Below are 26225 nucleotides of genomic sequence, written 5' to 3'. Positions count from 1 at the left end.
CGCAATTAAGGCGGTGGTTGATATTGCAGCTAAAGCAATAGAGGAAACCCGATGGAGGTAGGGAGACAAGGACTATTACGCGGTGGTTACGTTGGACATCCGCAATTCCCTTAACTCAGCAAGCTGGTCTCGCATACAGGGAGCCTTAGCCCGAATAGGGATACCGTCCTCCCTTTTCCGAATAATATCCAACTACTTGTCCGATGTTGAGTTATGATACGGAAGACGGTGCTAGGAGTTACATGGTCTCAGCAGGGGTCCCACAGGGGTCGGTCTTGGGACTACGCCTGTGGAACATAACCTACGACGAGGTGCTAAGATGCAGAATCATAGGATTCGAAGATGATCTAGCTCTAGTAGTGGTGGGCAAAGAGATAAAAGAAGTAGGAGCCGCAGCGAATGCAGCCATAAGTAACGTGGCTAGCTGGATGCGTCGTGCTAGCCTGAAGCTGGCAGGCCATAAAACAGGGGCTGTGCTTATCACAAGCCGCAAAATAGCTGAGCTCGCTAGATTTCAAGTAGACAACGTTAGTATCGAGTCATAGGCTTCCATCAAGTATCTGGGAGTCATATTACACAATAGGCTTAGCTTCGACCACATGTTATGTTAGTCAGAGAGTAGCCAAAATACAGACGGCCCTTTCGAGGATGCTACCCAACATAGGAGGACCTAGAGCAGGTAGACGTCTACTGCTCGCTGTGTAGCATCCGTACTGTTCTATGCTGCACCGATATAAGCATAAGCGGTTGCAAAGAAGAAAGGTCTCTAAAGAAGGTGTCAGTCTTCTACAGGTTCAGCGCACTCCGCGCTATTTCTGGATTGCGGAAAGCCGCCTGTAGATATATTGGCCAAGGCAATGGAGAAAATGTACATAGCCCGAAAAGTGCTGTCTCAGTGGACATCATCCGAAGGTGGGATAGAGCAGCATCTTTGGCAACTTGCAACAAGGGGATATGGACGCACAAACTAATCCCCAATGGACTAGGAGATGGAATAGAGAAAATAACTTCCACCTAACTCCGTTTTTTACTGGACACGGCGGGTACTGGACGTTCATGTTGGAAGGAGAGGACAACTAAGCGAGTTCATAATAGGCAGGGGTGGTGAATTAAGTACGTAGGTGTTGACGGAGTCAGCGAATCGTGCATACGTTAGAGCCATCAGTATCTTACGAAGATTTTCACCTCCTCAAGCAATAAAACAAAAAACACACACATACACACACTTACACACAGTATCACACTACTCCAGATAGAGAAAAATGTCGCCGCCCGCAATAATTGCTTCCTCACGACGAGAATGCAAAAATCAAACAGATAATCAACCAAACAGCTGATCACGACACCTAGCACTTAGCGGTGGTGCAGATAGAGGGCGCTGCCAATCGTAGCCGGCACACACCACAAGTAAACGGGAAACATTGCATACCCCCAAGTCGCAATATTTAATATTTACTGATATTCAAATCAAATCATTTTCAGAATTAACAGTCACAACTCTCCTAGGGGAAAAGGTACATAAGGTCAAGGAACCGACCATTGGACAACCCCGGCACGCATATGGTGTACCTAAAGAGGGCTCTGGTGACGGAGTAGCAGCGGTATAACTCCCAACTTGAGACTCATTCGCCACTGCAGGCTCGCTAGAACAATGATCACCATGAACGGCATCATCTCCACATGCGGCCGGAATCGAACCGTAACCATATAATTAACCTGGAGCTTGTTGAGTTTCTCCAAAAAGACTTGCTGCGCGTCATTCATCTGCAACATTACGGCTCCTGGGTGTAAACCTAAAGAGATATGGTAGGTGCTAGCTTTAACCTTTCCATTGCATCTACGGCACAAGCAAAATACGAATTCTTCATCCCTACTACCGTATTCTACAAGAAGAACGACGCGGCCTAAAATTGGACTGGCACCTGCCGCAGTCCTTACCATCGACGCGTATGGCTGCGCTGCCCAACCTGATTCCTCCTCCAAATCCAACATTCTCGTCCAAGCAGACTGACAGACTGGCCAGTCTCGTGTCCAACTGCCCTTTTCTCTTTTTCCCTTTTTAGTTCCACATCTGCTTCTATGACCTGGCGCTTCGTTATGTATGCCCAAACACGATCTTCATATGACAAGCCTCTAAAGATTTGTCTCTTAGTAATATTTCTCCGTAACCCTATTTATGTCCTTATTGTTAGCCTTGGTGAAAGATAGACGCGCTTGTGCAGCCATCATGGCATTCCCACTGAAATTTTCCGGACAGTTTTCGCACAGACTGTCGGGCTGCCTGTACCTTTCCGTTTTTTAGAACACGTCATCGAACTGTCCTGTAGTCCTGCTCGAGCAGACTAGCCGAGATTAGGCCCTACCTCTCACTAAGGCTTGCACCAGCTCTCTTGGCGGGGTTTCCATACGATGCGGTGAAAACACAACTTCGTGAACTTCGCTTCGATCCTTGCGAATATAGCGGCGGTTGCTCATATCCTGATCGGCTTTGCGACCAACGTGCGTCTCCACCTCTATGCACTTCATCGTATTAACGTACTTCGTCATGCACTCCTTCAAGCACCGCTTTAATATTTTTAGCAGTGGCCGGACTCTCAGCGATTTCTAGAATCGTTAAGCCAGGTGACGCATGTGGTGGATATATCCACTCTCTCGTCGGTTTATTACTCTCGTTGCAGCAGCTCCTGCACAATATCGTGTTCTGTCTGGTAGCCCGTAAACCGGGCAGGGGCAAATGAAGCCGCGCAGGAATTTCTTCCACGGCCATTGATATTGCCTCTGCAAGAACTCCAGTCGAAACACAAAGTCTTGGTCGGAGTTAATAGCGTCCTTGCCATCAACAGTTACGGTGAGATTACTCGGATTGCCCCACTTCCTCGTCTGAGTATCCGTTGAACTTTGGAAACGTTCCGCCATGTGACCCTTCGCTGCCAATTTATATATAACTACACATTTTCACGTTTAAATTCTCAACAGTAGATCTTATTGTGCTATAGAATATTTATATATTCTCAAAAAGTCAATTGCATTAAAATTGTGGCTTAAATTGGTGGGCAATATAGAATTGTTTATTTACTTGATTTATAGGTATGCGGGGAGGTGGCGATAGCTATAAAATAAAAGATACTTGAAATATATATATGCAATTCTAGAAACTACAGATCAATTTTGGAGACTCTAGATTTAAAAACCTAGGAGATTTGTTAAAAAAACAGGATTTCGATTTGGTTTTTTATCCATTACTTGGAAACGGGTCAAGTTATCGATTATCGGAAACAAACTAGTCGAGTCTCTAACTCTTATAGGTTCTGAAATCCTTGCGTTCATACATACGGATGGACGGACGGATGGACACACAGACGGTCATGGCTAAATCGACTCGGCTGTTGATGCTGATCAAGAATATATATACTTTATGGGGTCGGAGATCTCTCCTTCTATGTGTTACACATTTCCCGACCAAATTATAATACCCTCTGCAAGGGTATAAAAACAATGTACTGAAATAAAAAATTAATTTTTTTGTTACCAATTTGTATTGTATTGTATTTTAAATCAATGTGTAAATTTATTCTTGACAGACTTTAATTTTTTAGCGGATAAGTTAGCAACTGCGGTCCATTTGGTTGGCGAGGCCGACGAACTGCAGCTCTTCCACCTGGCCTATTATACTGACATCGGTCAGCAACCTTGTTTGAGCTAAACGTAAAATGGTACCCCACACGAGGCGCAAGCTCAGCGCTATTGCGGATACGGAAGTTGGCTCTTCCAACTCTAGCTCTATGAGTTATGTCTTTAGTTTTTAGATTGGATTTTAATATCGACCAGGTGTAACCAGGTGCCTGGTGTAATAAACGTTTCATTCCGTCCTGTCAATCCTGCCATGCCAATAGGCGATAATTGTAAATTTTTTTTTTCTAACTATTGAATATTTTTACATTTGTATTGACATTCAGTTAATGTAATGTTTTATTTTATTTAGAATGTATTTCTTTGCACTTAACTGGAACATTTATGTTTCTAGATTGGCTACTTAAATTAAGAATCTTCCTTTGTCAACTCTTCTAATGCATTAATGGCACAGAAGTCGTCTTAAAAAGATGGTAACTGCGAATCCTAATTTTCAGCTGCTGTAGTTTCAGTTGAAATTTGTCTAACAAATTTCGATTAGGTTAACCTCAATTGTTTCTTTAATAAGAGCATTGAATAGCTTATCTTGTTTATAAAGTCCCGACCAAATAATTATTATTAATTTAACAGACGAACATGGCTAGATCGTCTTGGCTGTTGATGCTGATCAAGAATATATATACTTTATGGGGTCGGAGATGCTTCCTTCTGCCTGTTACATACATTTGCACAAAAACATTATACCATTTTTACCCATTTTCAATGGGTTCAGGGTATAAAAAAAGTGCTATTTAATTGCTTGGAAACGGGGCAAATTATGGATTATCGGAAAAAACTCCTATTGTGCGGGCACTCGGGGACATACATTCAAAATTCCTCTAGCTCTTATGGGTTCTGAGATCGACGCGGTCATACATACGGACAGACAGACGGACATGGCTAAATCGACTTCTGCATATTTCATACACTTGCACAAAAACATTATACACTTTTTACCCATTTTAAATTGGTTTTAGTTATGTAAATCACGGAATTACAGTAAAGTGCATTAAAAGCAATGTAAATCAAAGAATAGAGAACGGTAAATGTAACGTTTTTCAGCGAAAATGGGTGGAAAACAAGAATGTATAGTTTCTTGACACTTGCAAAGATACGTGATATTTGTATGTTTTCTTTTTGCTGAAATTACATTTTGATGTTACTGTTTCTTTAAAAATAGCACTAATAACTATAACTAAAAAAAATCAAGATAAATATAATAGCTGGTTGCAAATATTTTTAATTTATGAGTTGTAAAAGTATCTTACTATTCAATGTTTAAGCCCATTCTTGACGTATTGTATGTCTTTCTAATAAGATAGAAAATGTTCACAAATACGAGTATTCTTGTTTTTGGAAAATATGTTATAATAATCTTAACTTACTGAACTCGTTGTTAACCGCCTGGGACATAGCTTCGCTAAGCAAGTTGTAGGAGCTTCTGTGGTGCTGTTGGTGTTCAACATTTTCACCACTGCCGGTATAAGGCTGCGTCGCCGCTAAAAATGAAGGTATCGAAGGTGCCGCAGTTGTTCCCACTGACGGCGTGGATGCTGTTTTTATATGTATGCTGAGTGGTATAGCATTTGCTGCTTGATGTTGATGTGTGTTGTAACGATTCGAATTTATTTCGTTTTCTATAGTACCTCCGGTTACACTACCTGCAAGGCATGTGGTTTTGCAAATGTAGTACAATATAACAGGAAGTAAGTAGTTCCAGGTAGATTTATCGACCATATTAAATTGCGTGCGTGGGGTCTCAAGTATTCAATAACGTACAACTTTGAATCGAGTTGTTTTTGTTTATCTTTATCTCCTTTATTCGTTCTTAATAGCCCTGATTAAGTGCCTGTGCTCTGCAAACGAAAATCAATAAAAAGAATTATCGACATTTATTTTTTTACAACATTGAATATTTGCAAATAAATTTAACAAAACATTAGGGATGCGATTCTGCTGGCTGTCCGGCTTTGCGAAATAAACCACAATCAAAGAAATAATGATACATACTTAGTTGATGGAAATGATGATGTCTCCTACCATCTATTACGTAAAATTACACAACTCAACATATTTTAAATTATACAAATACTCCTTTCATATGAAAAAAAAAAATTTTCCAATTCCATTTTTCGTAATATAGATTTTTAAATATTATAATTACATATGTGTGATACCTACAGACTGCAAAACTATTATATTCGTTCTATATAGCAATTAACCACAGCCAGATAAGGAGATAAAAGCAAAAAATTATCTTCCTGTGATCGTTTCACGTTTTAGTAAATCGTTCGTATTCGCTTTGCCTAACATGTGTACAACACTAAATACAATTATATAATAAACACTACAACTTTTAGTAATATAAAGAAAATTATATTTTTAGATTAATGCATTTTAGATAAATGCAATGCAGTGGATATTAATGAAAACCACCATTGCACAAACAAAATATTGTTAACATATATTCTACTTATCCAAACGTAATATAAATATGGCTGAAATTTTTTTTCCTTCAACGCTTTTTTATTTTACCATGAACCCATTGAAAATGGGTGAAAGGGGTGTAATGTATTTGTGCAAATGTATGTAACAGGCATATATAATATATATATATTCCCCAAAAATATATATTCTTGATCAGCATCAACAGCCGAGTTGATCTAGCCATGTCCGTCTGTCTGTCCACCCGTCCGTCTGTATGTATGAACGCAAGGATCCCAGAACCTTTAAAAGCTAGAGACTTTAAATCCCGCGCAGGTCGAGTTTGTTTCCGATATTCGATAACTTTCCCCGTTTCCAAGTAATCGATAAAAATCTATATCGAAATCCTGTTTTTTGAGCAATTTTGGTAAATTAAAGGAGCTAGAGTCGCTTGACATGTATCTTCTAGAAAAGTATATATATATATCAAGTATCTTTCATTTTATACCTATCGCCACCTCCCCGCTACTACCTAATTGCTATAAATCAAGTAAAAACAACAATTTATACTGCCCACCAATAAAAGCCACAATTTAAATGCAATTGAATTTTTGATAATACACGAATATTCTATAGTACAATAAGATGTAGAAAATTTCATCAAGATCGGTTAAGAAACACAGAAGTTATTAAATAAAGCATGTTATTGCTGGCCACGAGTTTGGGGCAGCAAGCGCAAATTCCAAGAATTTCTGTATGCATGCTTTGAATTCTATCAACAGCATTTCAATGCCGATTGTATTGTTTTCTGTGCTGCTAATTTAATTCGTTTTTTTCTCATTAAGACTCAATTGTTGGTGTGCGGTTAGTTGCAAGTTCGAACCCTGCCTGGGGAAAAAAATTTTTTTTTTTATTTTAATTTTTCTTTATTACTACTGCATTTGGTGTTTGGTCCCTAGTCGGGAGCTCCCGGCTAGAACCTCTTACTTGTTTTATAATGAAACTGAAATGTAGATTTAAACTGACATGTTGAACGATTATAAAACATAAGTCAAAGTCCAAACACATGTATTCCATATGCCCATAAAATTAATAACGTATAAATATTTATTTCACAATGTTACGTGTCGGTTTGTCTGTCGAAGGTCAACGCCGGCCAGCCAGTACTCTCATTAGGAGAGATATCCCCGTGCCCACCATCACGATCAATCGTACAACAAACACACCAAATCCACACGTCACTAAACATCTGACATCAAAACGTACACAAAGGCCATAACTACTAAAACTCACTAACAACAAATCGGACATCAATCGGTGGCTTCGCTGTTGTTTCCATGGCGCTAACGCCTATCCTGGGGTGCTAATAATTTGTTCATATGTCACCACCCTTTAATTCCAGATATAATACGGCACTTATCTGAACGACGTGAACATTCCCCATCAACAAACCTAACCGGAAATGATTCTTTGTATTAGTTGTGCATAATTGGTTGCATTAATTAAGACTTTTACAATAAACATTACTTTCTTAAGTTTCATTTCTTTACAGAGTACATTTTAACAAAGTTATTTGCGCGAACGTGAACAAGCGAAAAAACTTGGCAAAGGCTAGTGTCGGTTGCCACAAGAGTAAACACCAATGGGGAACAGGATACCTACACAAATAAACATATAACAGTGTATGCTACAATAATCACTCGTGCAGCAGGTAATTATGTATTAAGTCGCTTAATTTACCTTACCTTGCCTAAAGAGCTCTCTAGGGGGCGGTAATGGGCGATAGAAAGAGTTATTTTAAAGTGTGTATGTGTGTATTGTTCGTGCAGGTAACCAAATTTTAAGATTTTCTATTTACTGGGCAGATGCAATAACTCAACGCACAGCCGTAAGAACTTGGAAGCTGAAATGTTCACTGTAGATACCTTATGTAATGGAGGTGCACGTTAAGGCGCGGTTGCGGGAAATTCCTCCCGCAAGTGTCGAAAAATCGCGAAATACGTTTGTATGAAACTTTTTTGTTTACCAGCCGATCGGCGTCAATCTCAATTTCAAAGATCTTTGCTCAAATTCATTTGAGGGGTGGTTCACACTTTTCCAAAAAAGTATTCTTCCTTGGTGGAAATGGGGGTCAAAGACGGGGTGACGTTTCGCGCTCAAATTCATTTCCAAAGATCTATATGAAAAATCATTTGATACGTGTTTCACATTTTTCCTCGGTGAAAAGTGTGATTCTAAAATTTTTTTGGTGCAGTTTTAAGTTTTGTCCGATTTGCTTCAAACTTATTTACAGAGCTCTACATAAGAACTTAATAAATACGTGTTTCAGCGATTTGGGAAATAACACCCAATAATACAACAATTAGCAAATACCGTTTGTATGAAAATTTGTTGTTTACGTTCCGATCGGCCTCAAACTCATTTTCAATGAAATTAGTTCAAATTCATTTGAGGAGTGTTTCGCACTTTTTGGAACATCCATCCCTTCTTGGTGAAAATGGGAATCAAAGATTTAATGGGTGAAGTTTCGCGCCCGTTTATACCCGCTTGTATACAATATATATATAAATATATATATAAGACTCACAGAAAGAAAACTAAATCTTGGCTAAACTAAACGGCTGATGTGCTTGAGAGCCTGGTGGACCAGCCGGTCGGCCTCCGCTCCCTTAGGTGCCGGAATGACTTACAGATATTTAGTTTTAATTATTTATTATCGTTCTCGAGTTGCTTGTACTTTTATTTCCTTTAAATTTTGTTCGTTTTCCCAGTCCTACCAGCCCACTGGTAATTTTGTGGCTGGGCTAAGCACTAAGTGTCCCAATAAATGCTGGTGGTAGACACAAAGTTTTTCTTTTTATCGTCCGCCACGACATTATATAGGTATATATATAGGATGAGGGGTGTTATTAGTTTTGCGGACTTTTACGGGATTTTAATGGTGGGTCTTGACCAATGTAATATTTTTGTATTAATTTAAGGTTTGGAATGGCCGGAAATTTAAAAACGGTGCGTTTGCGCATAACCTGACCATATTGGCTCGCAACTCAAACCAGACTCTCCGTTGCTATGGGCAGCAACCAAACTTATACACTCAGAACTCATTGTGCTTTGCTGCCCATAGGCACAACGGCATACGTAGGTCAACGACCTTGGTAGGCCCAGGGCATTACAAAGGCTCATTTCGCTCATTCCCCTCCGAGCGAATCGAGCGGGAACACGCCCACGCTCTCCCACCTTATTTTTGCTCAAGGCAGTGGATCCGGAGCTAGGCGTTGCCACCCCTGCTAAATTTGGGGCACCATAATGTGCTTACTCTCACCGATATATCGATGTATCGTGTCGATACCCCTGGAGACTTCCCCGTGCAACAACAACTTATTTTATGAGTCTGGAACTAACACTATCCACTCAATTAACACATATCTAACTACGACCCATAGATAAGCTAGCAAAATACACACATAGAGATGGGCAGTAGTATGCTGTCGACAAATAGTCGGTTTTTGTCTGCAGCAGCGTTAAGTTGAAATCCCATAGATTAATTTTTTAAACCCCCTTTAGTCTGTGTAATGAATCACATCAATTAAATAAGCATTACATTATTATAAATCTTACATTTGGCGGCTCGTTAATGTCAAATACAGAGTACAAGGTGTGTGATCGAATAAAGTTGGCCGGCGCAAGAAAAGGATCTCGGTCAGCTGTTAGCTGTTACAAGTGGCTATACACAATAAGTTGATTATTCCGAATCCAGTGAGGATAGTAGTTTTTTGCCAAGAGGCTCTAGTCGGGAGTTCCGCAAACCATCTTTTACCAACACCGATTGCAGCTCGCGCTAAAAGCTTGTTTGCTTTAGCAGTAATAAAAAAAAAAATAGTCCGTTCAATAGGACTCAAACCCGCAACAGACCGGACAACAATTAATTTTTCATGAAACAAACAACACGTATTAAAATAGCTGCACATACACACAGCACAAAAAACAATACAATCGCAATTGGATTGATCCTTATAAAATTTAATAAAGACGCGCATGAATGTGTGTGTTCACATGTTTTTAATGTATAGAAAATGTTGCTGCCGCAGAACGAGTTTGTTTCCGATAAGCGACAACTTGCCCCGTTTACAAGCAATTGATAAAAATCGAATTCCTATTTTTGAGCAAATAAGTGACCAAAGAGACCAAAAGAAATTAGCAATGAGTTTGTTTCAAATTATCGACAACTCTGAGCAAAAAAAAATCGGTAGAGCGGTAGAGATATATATATCGAACAATTGTTGCAACAGGCATAATGAAGCATCTCTGACGGCAGTTTTTGAACAAAGAAGGTATTCGAAAAGGGAAATATGCTGTATCTGAGCTTACTCTCTAACTCTCGATATATTAGATATGTGCTCAAAAACCATGATTTAGATACCGATTTTTAAGATTACACAGATTAATTATGTTTAATTTTTTAGACACCGCCTCTATTCCGACTAATAAATGAAAATTTGGACCACATAACAATTTAAGTCAGAATTTTAAAGCTGTTGTCTTGTTGCGAATATACGAATATTCTATGACAAAATAAGATCTACATCGGTTAAGAAACTCAGAAGTTACTTACATGTGGTCATTTTGCAATAATTTTTGTATGCCTTCGCACACATATACAAATACATACATTCATACGCATGGCGTTAAGTTATGAGGGGAATTAAAAGTTTTTTTTTTTTAATTTCTTTAAAAGTGTACTTTTTTGCTAAAGCTTGAGCAAGCGATGAAGTAGCAAGAAGGATTTCGGTATTTCTTAGTCAAACATTCCCGGCTATAGCACTTACTTGTTTGTCGTATATCGCAACTAGACAGTGTCCAGGCATATCGAGCCTGGTTTTAGGTGTAGCAGGTTATATCCCAAGATTCAAGCATCAGAGATAAGTGTGGTTGGTAGCAACTGCCAATAAATAGTTTTACTTAATGCTGTACGCTTTTGAGTTATTATATTCTAAGATGTGTGTCGACTGACTTTCTCTTGCTGATCTGGATAATAAGAGGCTAAGCAAACAGCCTTGTTTTACACCAGTTCTATTTTAAAATAAGTCAGGCAACAGTTTTTCAACCCACACTCAGGCCGAATTCTTTAAGTGCAGCTCTTGTGATATCCTTAATATTGCTATCGTATTTTGACTAGATGATGTCGATAATGACATCAAGCTTATAGAGAGTAGTTCGTGCTGATGGCCAATGGCCTCATTAACAGTCCCTAACTTTCGAGCAAATCGTTTAGGACCGCGACATTGACATTCCACTTATAATGAAAACTCACTTCAACAGTCGGTCCCCCTTTCGCATTCATGGCTATGATGTTCATTGTGCCAACTACCCAGGATACCGCCTCCGCGGTATTGCTACACTCATTATCCGATGCTTAATTTTCAACTTTCTGCTATCGTGAGTGATCCGTATCTACGACAGCTACTGCGTCCGTCGCCACTGCATTGATAGCGTCGCCTTTGCTGCTGTCTACCCAGTCGAAATGTACCCCTATCAAGGAGCTAAGATACAGTTTTTTATTATTTTAATTTTTAAAATCATGGCTCGTCCTGGCTATCACAAAATCCTTTTTTCCCGCGAATCCCGATGCAATGTGCTGCATACCACTTCCCGTCCAACTGACCGAGGGTCGTAGTCATGTAACGTACGACACGAGTCGCAAAGTACAAAAACGAATACTAAATAAAAAAATAGTATATGCTAAGACTATGGACTTGTTTAGAATAAAAGACTTTATACGAAGAAGAAAAGATTTTCTGACTACTCGGTAATGCTTGTTATGCAAGGCATAGATAATTGAACACAATTTAAGCGATATGAAGTAGGGACAGATTAGTTTAATTGGCTAGTCAACCCAGAAGAGTCGATCCACCCGTTACTACCTTATGATAAAATTTTACAACAAGCATACTTCGATGATTAATTAAAGAATTAAAAATATAATATACTCTCAGTTTCAGCTCTATGAGGGCCGTGCAAGCAATTATGTTTGTATGTGTGTCAATATACATACATAAACGCATATTTGAATGTGTTGTTATTCATTGCTCTGGCTTTTCCTGCCAAGAAATTAATTTTGTTAGTTTTCTGCGCTTACCATTATCTATCCAAAACTTTTATGCGCATATTTATACTCTGAACCCATTGCGAATGGGTACAAAGAGTATAATGTATTTGTGCAAACATATGTATCACGCAGAAGGAAGCATCTCCGACCACATAAAGTATATATATTCTTGATCAGCATCAACAGCCGAGTTGATCTAGCCAAATCCGATTGTCTGTCCGTCTGTCCGTCCGGCCGTATGTATGAATGCAAGGATCTCAGAACCTATAAGAGCTAGAGACTTGAAAGACTTAGCTGTAGGTCATCCTAGTGCCCGCGCAGATCGAGTTTGTTTCCGATATTCGATAACTTGCCCCGTTTCCAAGTAATCGATAAAAATCTATATCGAAATCTTGTTTTTGAGCAATTTTGGTAATAGAGCTAGAGTCGCCAAACTTGACATGTAGCTTCTAGAATAGATATATATCAAGTATCTTTTATTTTATACCTATCCTCACCTCCCCGCTACTACCTAATACCTATAAATCAAGTAAAAAGAATACAATATAAACGCAATTGCAATGCTGTTTATACAATGTAGGTCCGTATTAATGTGTGCTTGCACATATATACAGAAATTCTTGCAATTTGCGCTTACTGCCGCAAACCCGCGTTCAATAAAGGCAAACGTTTTCTTAAATAATTTTTGTGTTTCTGAACCGATCTTGATGAGCTTTTCAGCAGTACAGCTAATTGTGCAATAGAATATTCGTATATTCTCAAAAAGACAATTATTTTTATACTGTCGCTCAAATTGGTGGGTATTTCTAATCGATTTATTTATTTGATTTATAGCTATGTGGCGGTGGGGGTAGGGATAGCTATAAAATGAAAGATGCTTGATATATATATATAAACTCTTTGACATGGCAAATTTGGTGATTCTAAATTTTAAAACCTAAGACATTTTTCTGACAAATCGCTTTTTATCGATTGCTTGAAAACGGGTCAAGTTATCGATAATCGGAAACAAACTTGTACTGCGCGTGCACTAGGACCTACGGTCCAAAATTTCCGTAGCTCTAATAAGTTCTGATATCCTTACGGTAATGCACCCGGACGGACAGACAGACGGACATGGCTAGATCGACACAGCCATTGATGCTGATTAAGAATATATATTTACTTTATGGGGTCGGAGATGCTTCCTTCTGCCTGTTACATACTTTTGCACAAATATATTATACCATTTTTACCCATTTATAATGGGTTCAGGGTATGATAAAGATGCATGAATGTGTGTGTGTACATGTATACCGGCATTCCTGAATTTGCGTTAGCCGATCTTGATGAAATTTTCAGATCTTATTGTTCAATAGAATATTCGCGTATTTGCGCTAGCCGATCTTGATGAAATTAACAGCAGTACATCTTATTATTTAATAGAATATTCGTATAACAGATAACAGCATTAAAATTTGATTTTTGTTGTTGGATAAAGTCACCTGAAAGAAAGTTAAGAAACACTTGGTTAAACTTTCTTTTGCAAATGACTATGACTTCCGCAAACCTTGTGTTTTTTACCTTTTTGCAGCTGTAAGGATTTATAACTAACATACTTATATTAAGAAAAAGCACCAGCCGCAGCGACGTCGTGCGCTGAGCGAGACGCTGCTTCATACTGAACGTTCGGCTTTCGAGGACGGCGTTCCGCTGCCATTCTCAGCAGTCTTACTCTATCTGGGCACACTAAAATGGTCGCAGGCACCCATGAGGCTCACTCGATGCGATTTATCGTGTTTCGATTATTCTGCTGCTTGACATATCTATTCATTGTATCAATAATTTAATTTTCCTTTCGATAAGTCGACTATCTTTCTGTCCCGCCTGATAGGCGCATAACATTCAAAATACAAAAAAAAAAGTACAGCAAACCACAACCACATCGGTGGCAGAAGCGATAACATTCTACAGAAGTCGACACATGATATTTTGTAAACCAAAATATGTTAACATAGATTGATACGCCTCTAAGAAATAGTAAACTAGAGGATTTAGTATGCGGCTTAGACAAGATTTCTGTGGAACGAAGACAGTTTAAAAATTAAAAGATGACGAAATAATACAAGGCAAATAATGTCACGAGACATTAGATATTGTGAAGTCAGTAGCTGACTTTGAGGGAAAACAACACAAGCATAAGTTTTATGGCGTAAGTCCGCGGATACGGCCAATGAAATTCTTGAAAATTATACAGACAGCTCCAAACATTTCCTGGCACTCGGTACCGTCAGAAATAAAATCAAAGGTCCTGCCGATATGGTGTTGTCTTCGTATGAAACACCATTTAATTTTGAAGCAACCATTAACATACTCGCCCTTACATACGTAGACAAACGATGCATTTCACTAATTGAACGAAAAATAACGAAACTGCGTCAAGGAAACTTCACAATAACTCAAGGAAATCGAATGTAAGCTTACGTTCCTCATAAATAAGACAATAATGACTTACGACGGCACCGGGGCAACCTCTCTTGACAAGAAATACAAAAACAACCCGCAACAGAGTAAAAATTTCATTAAAGAAAGTACAACATAATAGCCCGCTCCGAAGACAAAAACCACTTCAACCGATGGACATTTACAGTTCATCACGGTTTAGACAAGCTACTCAACATTTATCTTTCACAGGAAGGATGCCAGCCTGCTTCAGAAGAGTAAAATTAACAAAACATTGCTGAATCGGAGGTAGCCGACATTTCTGATGATAATGCTCGAAGAAAGTCATGCTATGTCTAAGTGGATGATATTATCACCTTCTGAGAAAACATGCAGTACCAAGTAAGGTATATCACACGGATATTGGATAAGCTCTATGATGCATGTATGAGGGTTTCACGAGAAAAAGGTCACACTTTCTCAAAGAAAAAGTAGAGTATCTTGAATTCGTAGTCTCTCGAGGTGGTATTATTATTAAAACAAACCCCATTAAAAATTCAATTAACAAGCTTGAACAGCCAACCACATTGTTTCATGTTAGATCATTTCTGGGATTACCAATATATTAAAGATGCTTTGATAAAGATTTTGCATCAATACTTAATCCGCCAATGGAAATACTTAAGGATGACAACGGTAAGTGAGCGCTGGCCAATCAAAAAAGATACCTGTGAGCCTCAACGAAAATCAACGTCTGACTATTGAGTAACTGAAAAATATTCTCTTTTCGGAAGACTCTTTACCCGACTTCCAAAAACGATTTAACTTGAGCATGAACAAAACTTAGCGACAAGCGAATGTAAGCTACTGAAAGCCCTAAGAAACTATCTGTATGGCGTGCAAATTTTGAATATTTACACCTGTCATCAATCACTTACGTTCGCAATCTCAGAAAAAAACCCAAACGCTAAAACTAAAAGAAAGAAAGCTTTTGTAGACGGGCATAACGCTTAAATCTTAAATAAGTCAGGAAAAGAAAATTTTGTTGCTGATGCCTTATCACGACCAAATGTACATGCCATGAAAGAAGATTCACCAACTGATTTGCCTACTGTTCATAGCGAACTGTCGCTAACCTACACTATCGAGAACAAGCCAGTAAATTGTTTTCAAAATCAAATAATTATAGAAGAGAGCGCAATCCCTTTAGCGCGCACGATAATTATGTTTGGTCAGAAAACAAGACATTACATATGTACATTTTTCTAACAGAGAAAGTATAATAGACAATATGCATGATGCGGTCAAGAAGGATGTAGTAAACGCAATTGTGTGCGATTGTCTTAGCATTTGTCTAAAATTAGTTGGTAGAAGCCTGTCCGACAACAAAACTTTGTCATTCAACAGGAATGGAAATAGACGTCCTTGACAAAAACGAACAAAAAGAAATAATAGTCGCAGAGCATAACACGGTCCATAGAGCAGCTCAGGACAATAACGAACAAATACTTCAAGCCTACTTTTTTTTCCAAAAATGAACTGTCTGGTGAACGATATAGTTGCGAATTGCAAGGTTTGCAACAGACCGACACTCACAAAAACAGGTGTTTGGTGAATCGCCCATCCCTTCTCCAGTAGGTGAGATCCTCCATATCGATATGTTTTCCACAAATAAAAAATACTTTTTGTCTTATACGTATAATATACATTTTACCCCCATACCAGCGTTGCATATTGTGATAACGAGCCATCTCTAAATTCATCAATTAATTCTAAGTAATCCTTTCCATTCCAAAAAAATGTAATTCCCCACCACTCCAAGGTCAAATGGGCAAGTAGAGAGGTTTCATAGACCTCTCGCGGAAATCGCTAGGCGCTCGAAAGTAGAAAAACGGCTGAACACTAAACAACATGCCAACACTGAACAATAAACAAGAAACCAATTGACATAATAGATTTATCCACACCAGAAATAGGAGCAAAAATAAGGGATAAAATTAATAAAGACCAGAAACTGCAGCTCCAAAGATATAACAAGATTAAGTGCTTATAAAAACAAGTAACACAGTACAAAGGAGTTACAGTATTAAGTGATCTGGAAAAACGGTTATAGCAAAGGTGAGGGAGTTCCATAGAAACAATTTTAAATGAGATTTTATTACGTTTTTATTCATTTCTACTTTTAAGATTTCTACTCCTCGTAACAATTACTACAGCCAAGCTTATTTTTATAATCTATAATTTTTGATTGTTTTCTTTTGCATCCAATGTCTTATATTTTGTATGTCCATACACCTTTATATGGATTGCGTGAAACCTGGATTCCTTCTACACCTTTTAACAAAAATCTGTCATTTCGCATTACCTTGACTATCATATACCGTCCTTTGTGTTTCGGAATCAACTTCCTGCATGCGCCTATGGTTGCGTCAAAATTTTGTAACATTACATAATCACCTCTTTTAACCTTTTTAGCATTTGTTTTATTGTTTGTTGTACTGTTTCTCGAATTTTTCCAGGGCTTTTTTCTGATTTTTGTTAAGCTTTCTGTTAGTGGTGTTGAACTTCGTCTAGCTTTTCCTTTAAACTGTCAATGATTATGCCTTTTTGTTGTGTTCCAAAATATTTTATTCTCCGGTTCTACCAGCTTTGAAATCATTGGACCCAGACTTCAATTAATCCTTTTCGTCTACCTGAACGCAATTTATTTATTTTATTTTAATTTTATTTAATTTTTTTGAAATAAGAAAACATGTATTTGACACTTGATTTTACAAACACGCGTTTGTGCATTCTTAACTTTAATTTACTCTGTGTTAATTGCGTAAAAATTTCCGCTAAAGTGTCTAAATGCTCGTTCATATCGTTACTGGTGACCATTATGTTATCCATATAAACAAATAACTTTATTGTCTTTGATCATATCGGAAAATATTTTGCTGATTAAACATTGAAACACTGCAGATGCATTTTTGAAAACAAGGTTTTGATTATTAAATTATCTAATAGTGGATAATTACCTAATAATAATAATACCTAATACTTTGTTATTATCCATTTCTCTAGTTTTCTTTTTTTACTAACATTATAGGTGATAAGTACTCTAAATCACTAGGACGTACAATACTATTCTTTAAATATGCATCTAATAATTCTTGAAGTTTTTTTTCACTATATGCCAATCACCATGGAGAACAACTAAATGGCTTATTGTTTTCGTATCGTAGCTTAAATTCTGATCTAACTTTTGGTTTATTTGATCTGACTGCTTTTTTAATATATCTAACCTCAATTATTTTTTTAAATGTGCACTTTGTTTCATAACTTACATCTTCCCTACAACTATATTCACTTGTCGTGTCGTAAATGTTGAACATTTCATGTTCGAAATTGTCTGATTCTATCTCATTATGAATCATATTAACCGTGGTTGACGATGTATATAAATGTTTATCTTTTGGTTTGCTCAAGCCAAATTGCACTTTATTATTTCTTTTTTATTTCATTTTCACTTACAGCTAGTTTATCCGTTGCCTCTGTAGTCTCTGTCGCTTTCTCTCTTGTATCCGTTGTCTGTTGTATAAATTTTTGCCCTGTTTTATCCGTTGTCTGTTGTGTATCAGCTTGCACTGTTTTATCCGTTATCTGTTGTGTAACAGTTTGCACTGTTTTATCCGTTGTCTGTTGTGTAACAGTATGCACTGTTTCATCCGTTGTCTGTTGTAAAACTGCTTAATCAGTTGTTAAATCACTATTAATGTCCCGGATAATATCTTTTTGAAAAACCTGCGTATCTGCACCAACTACATTGCCTTCCATGATTTTTGAATCCACCTTTTATTAAACTGAGACAGATCTATCTTGCTAATGTGTTCAATTGTTACCATTTTTAAAGTGCTGGGATTAAACCCTAAACTGCATTCATCTAAACAAAATTTCTACCCGCGATCATGACCCATAGAATGTGCATCGGGTGTGAAAAACACTGTATGATATGTAAATAGTTTGCCGGAATCCCCTCGATGATATGTTCGTTCAGCTCGTCCGGCTCGACGACGACTTTGATTGCTAACAACATTTTTTCGTCGAAGTAAGAAGCAAATTTCTTGCCTGGTTGCCACTGAAGATTCTCGAACCTGCTTGGTCCAGCAGTGTCTGTATTGGCTCCATTATGAGCATTGCGTTCGCATGCAGCCAACGCTGAGCGTTCCTCTTTAGCTTTGATATTGCTAGGATGCGCATACCTGAGTCGTCCAGATTGTACATGCTGGCAATGTTTTGTACTCACTTGTACAGATGTGCGCGCATGAGTTGTCATCATAGTCTATCGCTATTTTCTTGATGAGATCGTCGATGTTGTTGGCGTTGCCACTGTGATTATTGTTTGTGACGTCATTGACGGCACGTCTTTTTGCGCATTCAAATTCCGCCAACATTTTTTGCAACTCCATTTTTCTATTGTCAATTTATGCACGCAGCTGCAGTAAGAAACTGACTTCACTTCTCACATCGTGTCCGGCTTCGCTTCTGCCCAATGACGCTGTTTCGTTTTCGATGTTAATGCCCGGCGGCAAGCTTTCCAAAGATTCGAAAGCACTTGCTGTCTCCTGCACCTGATATGAAGATGTTACAATTTGACCATGTACCTCGATTGTTGCATCGTGTCTCGCAATTTGGTGTGGCTCGGCAATACTGCGATTGTCTTCGATGTAGCTCGACCTTGGTGCCTGTAGTTGGAAGTTTTAGTGCCGCCAGCTACTTTTTAGCTGCACGATTGTGAATTGGACAAAATTGATACTATCCATGTTATGAAATGATGTAGGTGTGTGGATTAGGACCACTTCTGATATTTGTGGAAGGCTTTACTGTTATTCTACCGAATAGCAAATCAGACGCGTAGTAGTTCTTTTTACTTCTTTATTGTTCGTCGTGCGATACAGAACTGAACGCTATCGTACACAATAATGTTATATAGAGTGATAATGCTAATGCTTATGATAAAGTGAATGACAATGTTATATGGGACCGAGTGATGTATGTATGAATGAATATCTATGTTGCTATGTGTGTTTATCCTGCTACACACTCCGACAGCCTGTGTGACTTCGGACCAATATTTGTATTTACAAAAGAGCATAGACAGAATAAAAAAGACAAATAAGAGTGCTATAGTTGGGAGTGCATGACTATAAGATACACTAAAACCGCCGAGCTGAGGTTCTGAACATTTTACATTTCTTCTTGACATATACAAAAACACACATATACACAAGCACACACGCCGCAAGCTGAGTACTTTATGCAACGGCTGTCATGTAGAAGTCCAACGTTTATAATAAATAATGATAAAAAAGTTTCTCATACCAGAACTTTACGCTATAGTAGGGAGTGCATGACTATAAGATACACTAAAACCGCCGACCTGAGGTTCTGAACATTTAACATTTCTTCTTGACATATACAAAAACACACATATACACAAGCACACACGCCGCAAGCTGAGTACTTTATGCAACGGCTGTGATGTAGAAGTCCAACGCTTATAATAAATAATGATAAAAAAGTTTCTCATACCAGAACTTTACGGTCAACCAATTATTCCTATGACAGTTAAATGAAACATTTTTGTAACCTCTCCACGAAACTACAAAATTTTTATTTATAAAAGTAGGTTAAGGAAAAACAAGCTTGCTAAGCTCATCGTTTCGGCCGCCTAATACCCTTTCTTAGAAAGGGATGGCGTTCAATTTTCTTGTGGTGATAAAATACAACTCGCTTTCAATTATTGGCACAAAAGTGAGATATTGAACAGCTTGGTTTGCATGCATGCATTTGAAAATATTAAAATAATATGTACACATACACGCATAAAAAATAATATTACTAAAGATAATAATACATATCGATCATTTTTTATTCATGTTCTTAGAACTAGTTAAAAGAAATACGTATCGAGATTCATTGCTCCAAAGCATTTAAAAACATTTAAGTTAAAAACTATCAGTTTTTAAAGAGGTCAGGTCAAGTAAGGTATACTCGGATGATTTTTACATATTGGCGTTGAAAAAAACTGGAAAGTATATATGGCTACGAACAATTGACCAAAATTGTAATTTGTTAACACGGGTATCCAAGAGCCCGAACGAACTTAAATGCAAGAATTTCGGATCGACGTGGCAAACCCTTTCATTATTTAATATTACTCGTCCATTCAAAAGGGAAGATATTTGAGAAAAATTAAATTTGTGGGCTTTTTTGCTTGTACGGACACATACACACACAAACATTTAAACGGTACCTAGCCATAAAGAGTGTATTGAGAGCACTGAGAGTAAGTGCGAGCGAGATAAAAATAAACAGCGATGCCATTCTATCGCACAAATCATATGGAAGAGATTAAGCCAAAGCAGTTTCCTGTAGTGTAAGCGAATAAAAGACATCATATGTATATCTTACTCCTTTTTTTGGAACAGATGTCACCGATTTTTTTGTGCCCAAATTTCTTGTACGGCATGTCCCATCTATATGTGTTTTGGTTAGTGATAGAGCTCAATTTAACAAGTCTTATATATGCCTAAATGGAAGCGCCTATATTGAGAACCACAATAATAGAACTTATTGAAATACTTGCACACAAGTATAGTGAAATCAAAATTTTGATTTACATAACCTAACACCAGTTAATTAGTTTACACAGAACAGAAAGTTCAGACATCTTACAACGTCTAAAGGATAACCTGTTCAGCCTATATGAGAAGCACAAATTAGATTTATATTTGGCATCCATACTAGGTACACCAATAGTGTTTGATTCGTCATTTATTAATAATAATTATTTTATTATTAATAATAATTATTTTTTATTATTAATAATTAATAAATCAGGGAGAGAGTTCTCAGCTGAGACTGATTGATGTGTTTAGCTTGTGCTCCAAGTTTTTTATATAGTTTCTTTTTGCACTTTCAACCTGCTTTATGTTTGTAAATTTTGCATCTTTTGAGCTTTATTCGAAAAGCTATTATTACTTATGCAAAATGCTATCTGTTGAGCAGCGTAAGTTTATTAATTATTGAATTTATCAATATTTTTTAAGTGGTTGCTTGCTCTATTTTTGGGCACCGCTTTTCGTTCGCTCTACGCTGTCGCAACTTTATTGCAACATGTACGTTCAATCAGGCTGAAGATTCTGCACAGCCGCAATTTGTTAATTGATGTTTATGTGAGAAAATGATGCAGAATGTATAATTCTGTGAAAAATTACTTTTCAAAAGGCAACAATGAAGCTAAGCAGCTCTCGAGTAACATTGACTTGAATTTCAAGATGCACATATAATTTTTAGTCTCCACCTAATCGCCGGTTAGAGTCTCAATTTTTGAATTTGCCCTCTACATCTCGACAAACACCTACGCCACTTTTGTCCTAGCAAGTTTGAGTTATCGCCTTCTCCAAGCGATGGGCCCAATATCACCCCTATGATATCCGCTGGACTAATCTCTTTAGACCCTATTTTAGAACCTGTCCCTATCAGCGAAACTGCTTCAGCACCGTGTGGCCGCAAAGGTAGACCTGCTCGCAATCTAGCCCAGATTGTTAAAAGCAATCACGGTTCCACTTTGGCCCTACCATTTCATCCACAGACCCATCAGCTCCGATTTTGACTGTTGTTGCTCCTCGCAATAAAAATTGTGGTTTCCCGGCTTTCTTCTGAAACTACTTGCGATTCACTGGCTGTTTATATTCCTAGCAAATCGTCTGCTAGCATATCTTTATCTAAATTTTAATTTAATTAAATTAATATTAATTTTGGCCTCCTCACATGATTGTGAACGTAATTAGGCAAAAAATAGCGTAAACAGCCTTTCCCTGTCACCCTTCAGGACCCTACCATTACTGCCACAAAAGTCTTAATTAATCTTTCATCCAAGTCTCTATTTATTATAATAATGTCAGGGGCCTTATATCTGAGGTTAAAAATCTAATTATGGCTAGCACTTCCTACGATTCGGATACAATCGCATTTTCAGAAACATGGTTAAATTCAACCATATCTGAATGTGAAGTTTTTGAAAAATTTCATTGTGGATAGAAATGATCGGCCTACTCGAGGTGGTGAGGTATTTATTGCCGTTAAAGACACTATCCTGTCAAAACCTTTCAGTTTTACTACGCCTACTGACGCTAAGATTGTCACAGATAAGGTAACTTTTCCATCACGCTATATTAATATCATATGCTCATATATTCCACCTTCTTCTGATATTCAAGTTTATATGAACAAATCTTGGTCATTATTCGCCGCCAAAAATGATCAGGTACCCTCGGCACAGGATGACTTGTTAGATTACATGCTAGACCTTTCCTTGTTTCAAAAAAATTCAATTTCTAATCATTTGAATAGAACACTTGATTTTGTAATTGTCACCGATTACCTTATGATAATGTGTCCAGGTCCCCTCCTTTATCCGTACCTGAGGATGTATAGAATCCTACTTTAGAGGTGGCAATCAATCGCAATCCTCTCATTGCCACCAGCTACCAACAAGCCCCGCCGTTGCTATTCCTTGCTTCATCAAGGCATTCATGAATACAACCGACTGGTCTTAATAATTATTATAATGCTCGGTTGTTATTAATATTTCTTTTAATTTTTTTTTAACACCCTTAATACCATTTAGATGAATATATTCCGGCTTCAATCCCATCGCCTGCTTCTTCTAAACCACCTTGGCTTGTTCCCAGACTATCAAACCTAAAAAAATAGTACGTCTACATATTTTAAAAAGTTTCATAAGGTGGGATGATTGCTGGCTTGGCTAAATACTCCATATCCAAGTGAATATTTTTTTTGGAATTTTGAATAATATGACTAATATCTAACTCATAGCAAAAAGCAATTCGGCCAAAATACAAGACAGTTTTATAATTTTGTAAACTTTAAGCGTAATTCTTCAACTTTGCCATCATCTTTTCCTCCCTCTTTCAAGAATTTCAATCACCTTTGCCTAAATAACATGTCTTGCCCTTATAATATTACTTCTTCTAGTTCTATAATTGCTTCAATTATATCACAATCCTCTCTCCTTTTAGCTATAAACTCTCTAAAATGTCCTTACTCTCCTGGGCCTGATAGTATTCCTAGTTGTCTACTCAATAAGTGTAGTGCTTCCCTTTTTTATCCATTGCATTACCGTTTTTAATCTATCCCTTGAATCTTCTGTGTTTCCATCTATTTAGAAAAATCTTTAATCATTCCTCTACACAAAAGAGGTAGAAAGTCTGATATAACAAATTACAGTGGTATTGCTTAACAACATGGGTTCGTAAAGAAGCTCTCATTTACGACAAGGCTTCTTTAATTTACTTCATCGACTTAAGTAAGGCACTTGATTATGTGCACCACGACCTTTTACTGTTAAAACTTGACCGTTTAGGTTTCTCTCCCTCTCTTTTGCTTTGGATTTCTCCTTATTTAAAGGATAGGATCCAACGAGTTATGCTGAGGATGACAACCTGAAAACAGATTCACATTACTTCTAGTGTTCCTCAAGGCAGTCATCTTAGGCCTTTAATCTTTTCTCTTTTTATATATTACATGTCCATGTACGTATTATTACTATTTGCGGATGATGTGCAATTTTTTATTTTTCATACACTGATCCCCTACATCACTGTCGTCTACAAGATGATTTGAATACTATCAAAACTTGGTGTTCGGCCAATCAATTGTTCAAAGTGTATGTTTACGACCGTCGTACCATACCTTATCTTGTCAGTTATACAATCGAAAATCCTCAAATGTTTGCTTTTGCCTTACGAGGCTTAAGTTGGGACCCCAATCTTCGGTTCCCATTCTACTCCAGCAGGTTTCTTCTTCATCTTGATTTTCCGTCGCTGAGTTGGGACAGGCTATAAATTTTCCCCACCACTATCTTTTTATCCTATCTTCTTAATACTCTATATACTAATATAAATTTATTTACTTTTTTAATAATCTTAATTCTTTTCTTTTTCCTATTTATTGTATATTCTTAAATAGTATAGTAAATTAAGATTATTTTTAATTTTTAGATGGTAATAATATTTTCTCTGTTAACGTTCCTTATTTCTTATAAAGTTCTTATAAAGTCACTGACAAAATTAGCTGTGAAAAGTTGAATATTTGGCCGCACGGGCAAACAAAATACCTCCAACGTGTCGGTGATGCTATTAGTAATATTTGTATGCTAATTAGGCTATTACCATTTAATTTGTATATTCTTATGTATTACAACTTTAGGCTGACACTTGTTATTTCGACCATTATTAAATATATAATAAATAATTTAATTAAAATAAATGTGAAATTATACAATAAAAATCCATTTTTCAAGTAGCGAAGAAATATTAATGATCCCCACGCCGGAATTCCAGCCAGAAATAATAATTGAAAACTCTATGGCTTCAATAAGTAACCCAATAAATCGTCTCATATTTTAGAAACAAATTAGCTCAATAATATAAAGTTGCAAGATACGGCACAAGCTATTAAGCAATTATGAAATCTACCCTCAATAAAAAAATCCGAAAAAGATATAAAGAAATCATAAAAAAATAAAACTTTCCACCACAATTCAAATAAAAACTTACCAAATTATGTACAGAATGCAGTTACATTTTTGAGTTAGAAAAAAAGTATTTCACGATAAAATAGTAGAAGCATCAATATCAGAATACAAAAACACACTTCTCTTAGTCCCCATGAAACCACTCCCAGGTTCTTGTTGATTTCTTTATTTCTTTTTTTGGATTATTCTATTGAAGGGTCGATTTCATAATTGCTTATTAGTTTGTGCCGTATCTTGCTGCTATATATTATTGAGCTACTTTGCGTCTTATATATGTATCGAAATATTGAGTTACCTATTGAATCTATAGAGTTTTTAATTATTATTACTGGCTGGATTTCATTACTATTTCTTCGCTTCTAGAAAGTTGGATTTTGCAATATACTTCCGTTCTAGCTGTTAATAAAAGCATATTTTTTTTGTAGAGTTATAAGAAAGGCATTACGATGGGTGTGTTAAAATTTTTGGACATTTTGTTATATTGTCTTCCTCAAATATTCCATCCCATTAAATAGGGAAATTTTGTGGTATTACTTGAAAGTTGTGCTGCCCAATGAATTTGCCTATTAGTAAATCAAATGGTACGAGACCAATCGACTGTATATTTGCTGGTCCATCCCTGTTACATTTTTTATATTCTTTTATTGATATTTGCAATACTAAATTCTCTAATTTTAATACTGATACATACTTTGTTTTGTTTTGTGATTAATTACTTTAATAAGATTCGCAAGGCTGTTTTTTTTATTGTATAATTTCACATTTAATTTAATTAAATTATTTATTATTTATTTATTAATGGTCGACATAACGAGTGTCAGCCTAAATTTTTAATACATAAGAATATACAAATTAAATGGTAGTTGCCTAATTAGAATATAAATATTTCTAATAGCTCCACCGACACGATGGAGGTATTTGTTTTGCCCATCCGGCCAGCTATGCCCCTTTTCACAGCTAATTTTGACCGTGACGGAATTAAAGCCTACAGCTAAGAAG

General features: G+C 37.0%; 1 protein-coding gene across 5 annotated transcripts in view; it reads right to left on the bottom strand.

The window, feature by feature from the left end:
* The window catches only part of Stim (stromal interaction molecule), a 209110-nt gene that overhangs the window by 144366 nt on the left and 38519 nt on the right, over window positions 1-26225 (bottom strand). For all 5 annotated transcript variants that reach the window (XM_064700708.1, XM_064700697.1, XM_064700724.1 and 2 more), the window contains one exon: window positions 5055-5525. In XM_064700708.1, coding sequence (XP_064556778.1) covers window positions 5055-5406 — 352 coding nt within the window. In that variant the 5' untranslated portion in view covers window positions 5407-5525. The remainder of the gene's footprint in view (window positions 1-5054; window positions 5526-26225) is intronic.

This window comes from Drosophila montana, unplaced genomic scaffold (genome assembly GCF_035044405.1).
Source record: "Drosophila montana isolate Dmon_TW-CO22-7 unplaced genomic scaffold, ASM3504440v1 contig_1181_1, whole genome shotgun sequence".
NCBI lineage: Eukaryota > Metazoa > Arthropoda > Insecta > Diptera > Drosophilidae > Drosophila > Drosophila montana.
The sequence above is the reverse complement of the archived record's forward strand: the minus strand, read 5'-3'. Positions and strand labels throughout refer to the sequence as shown.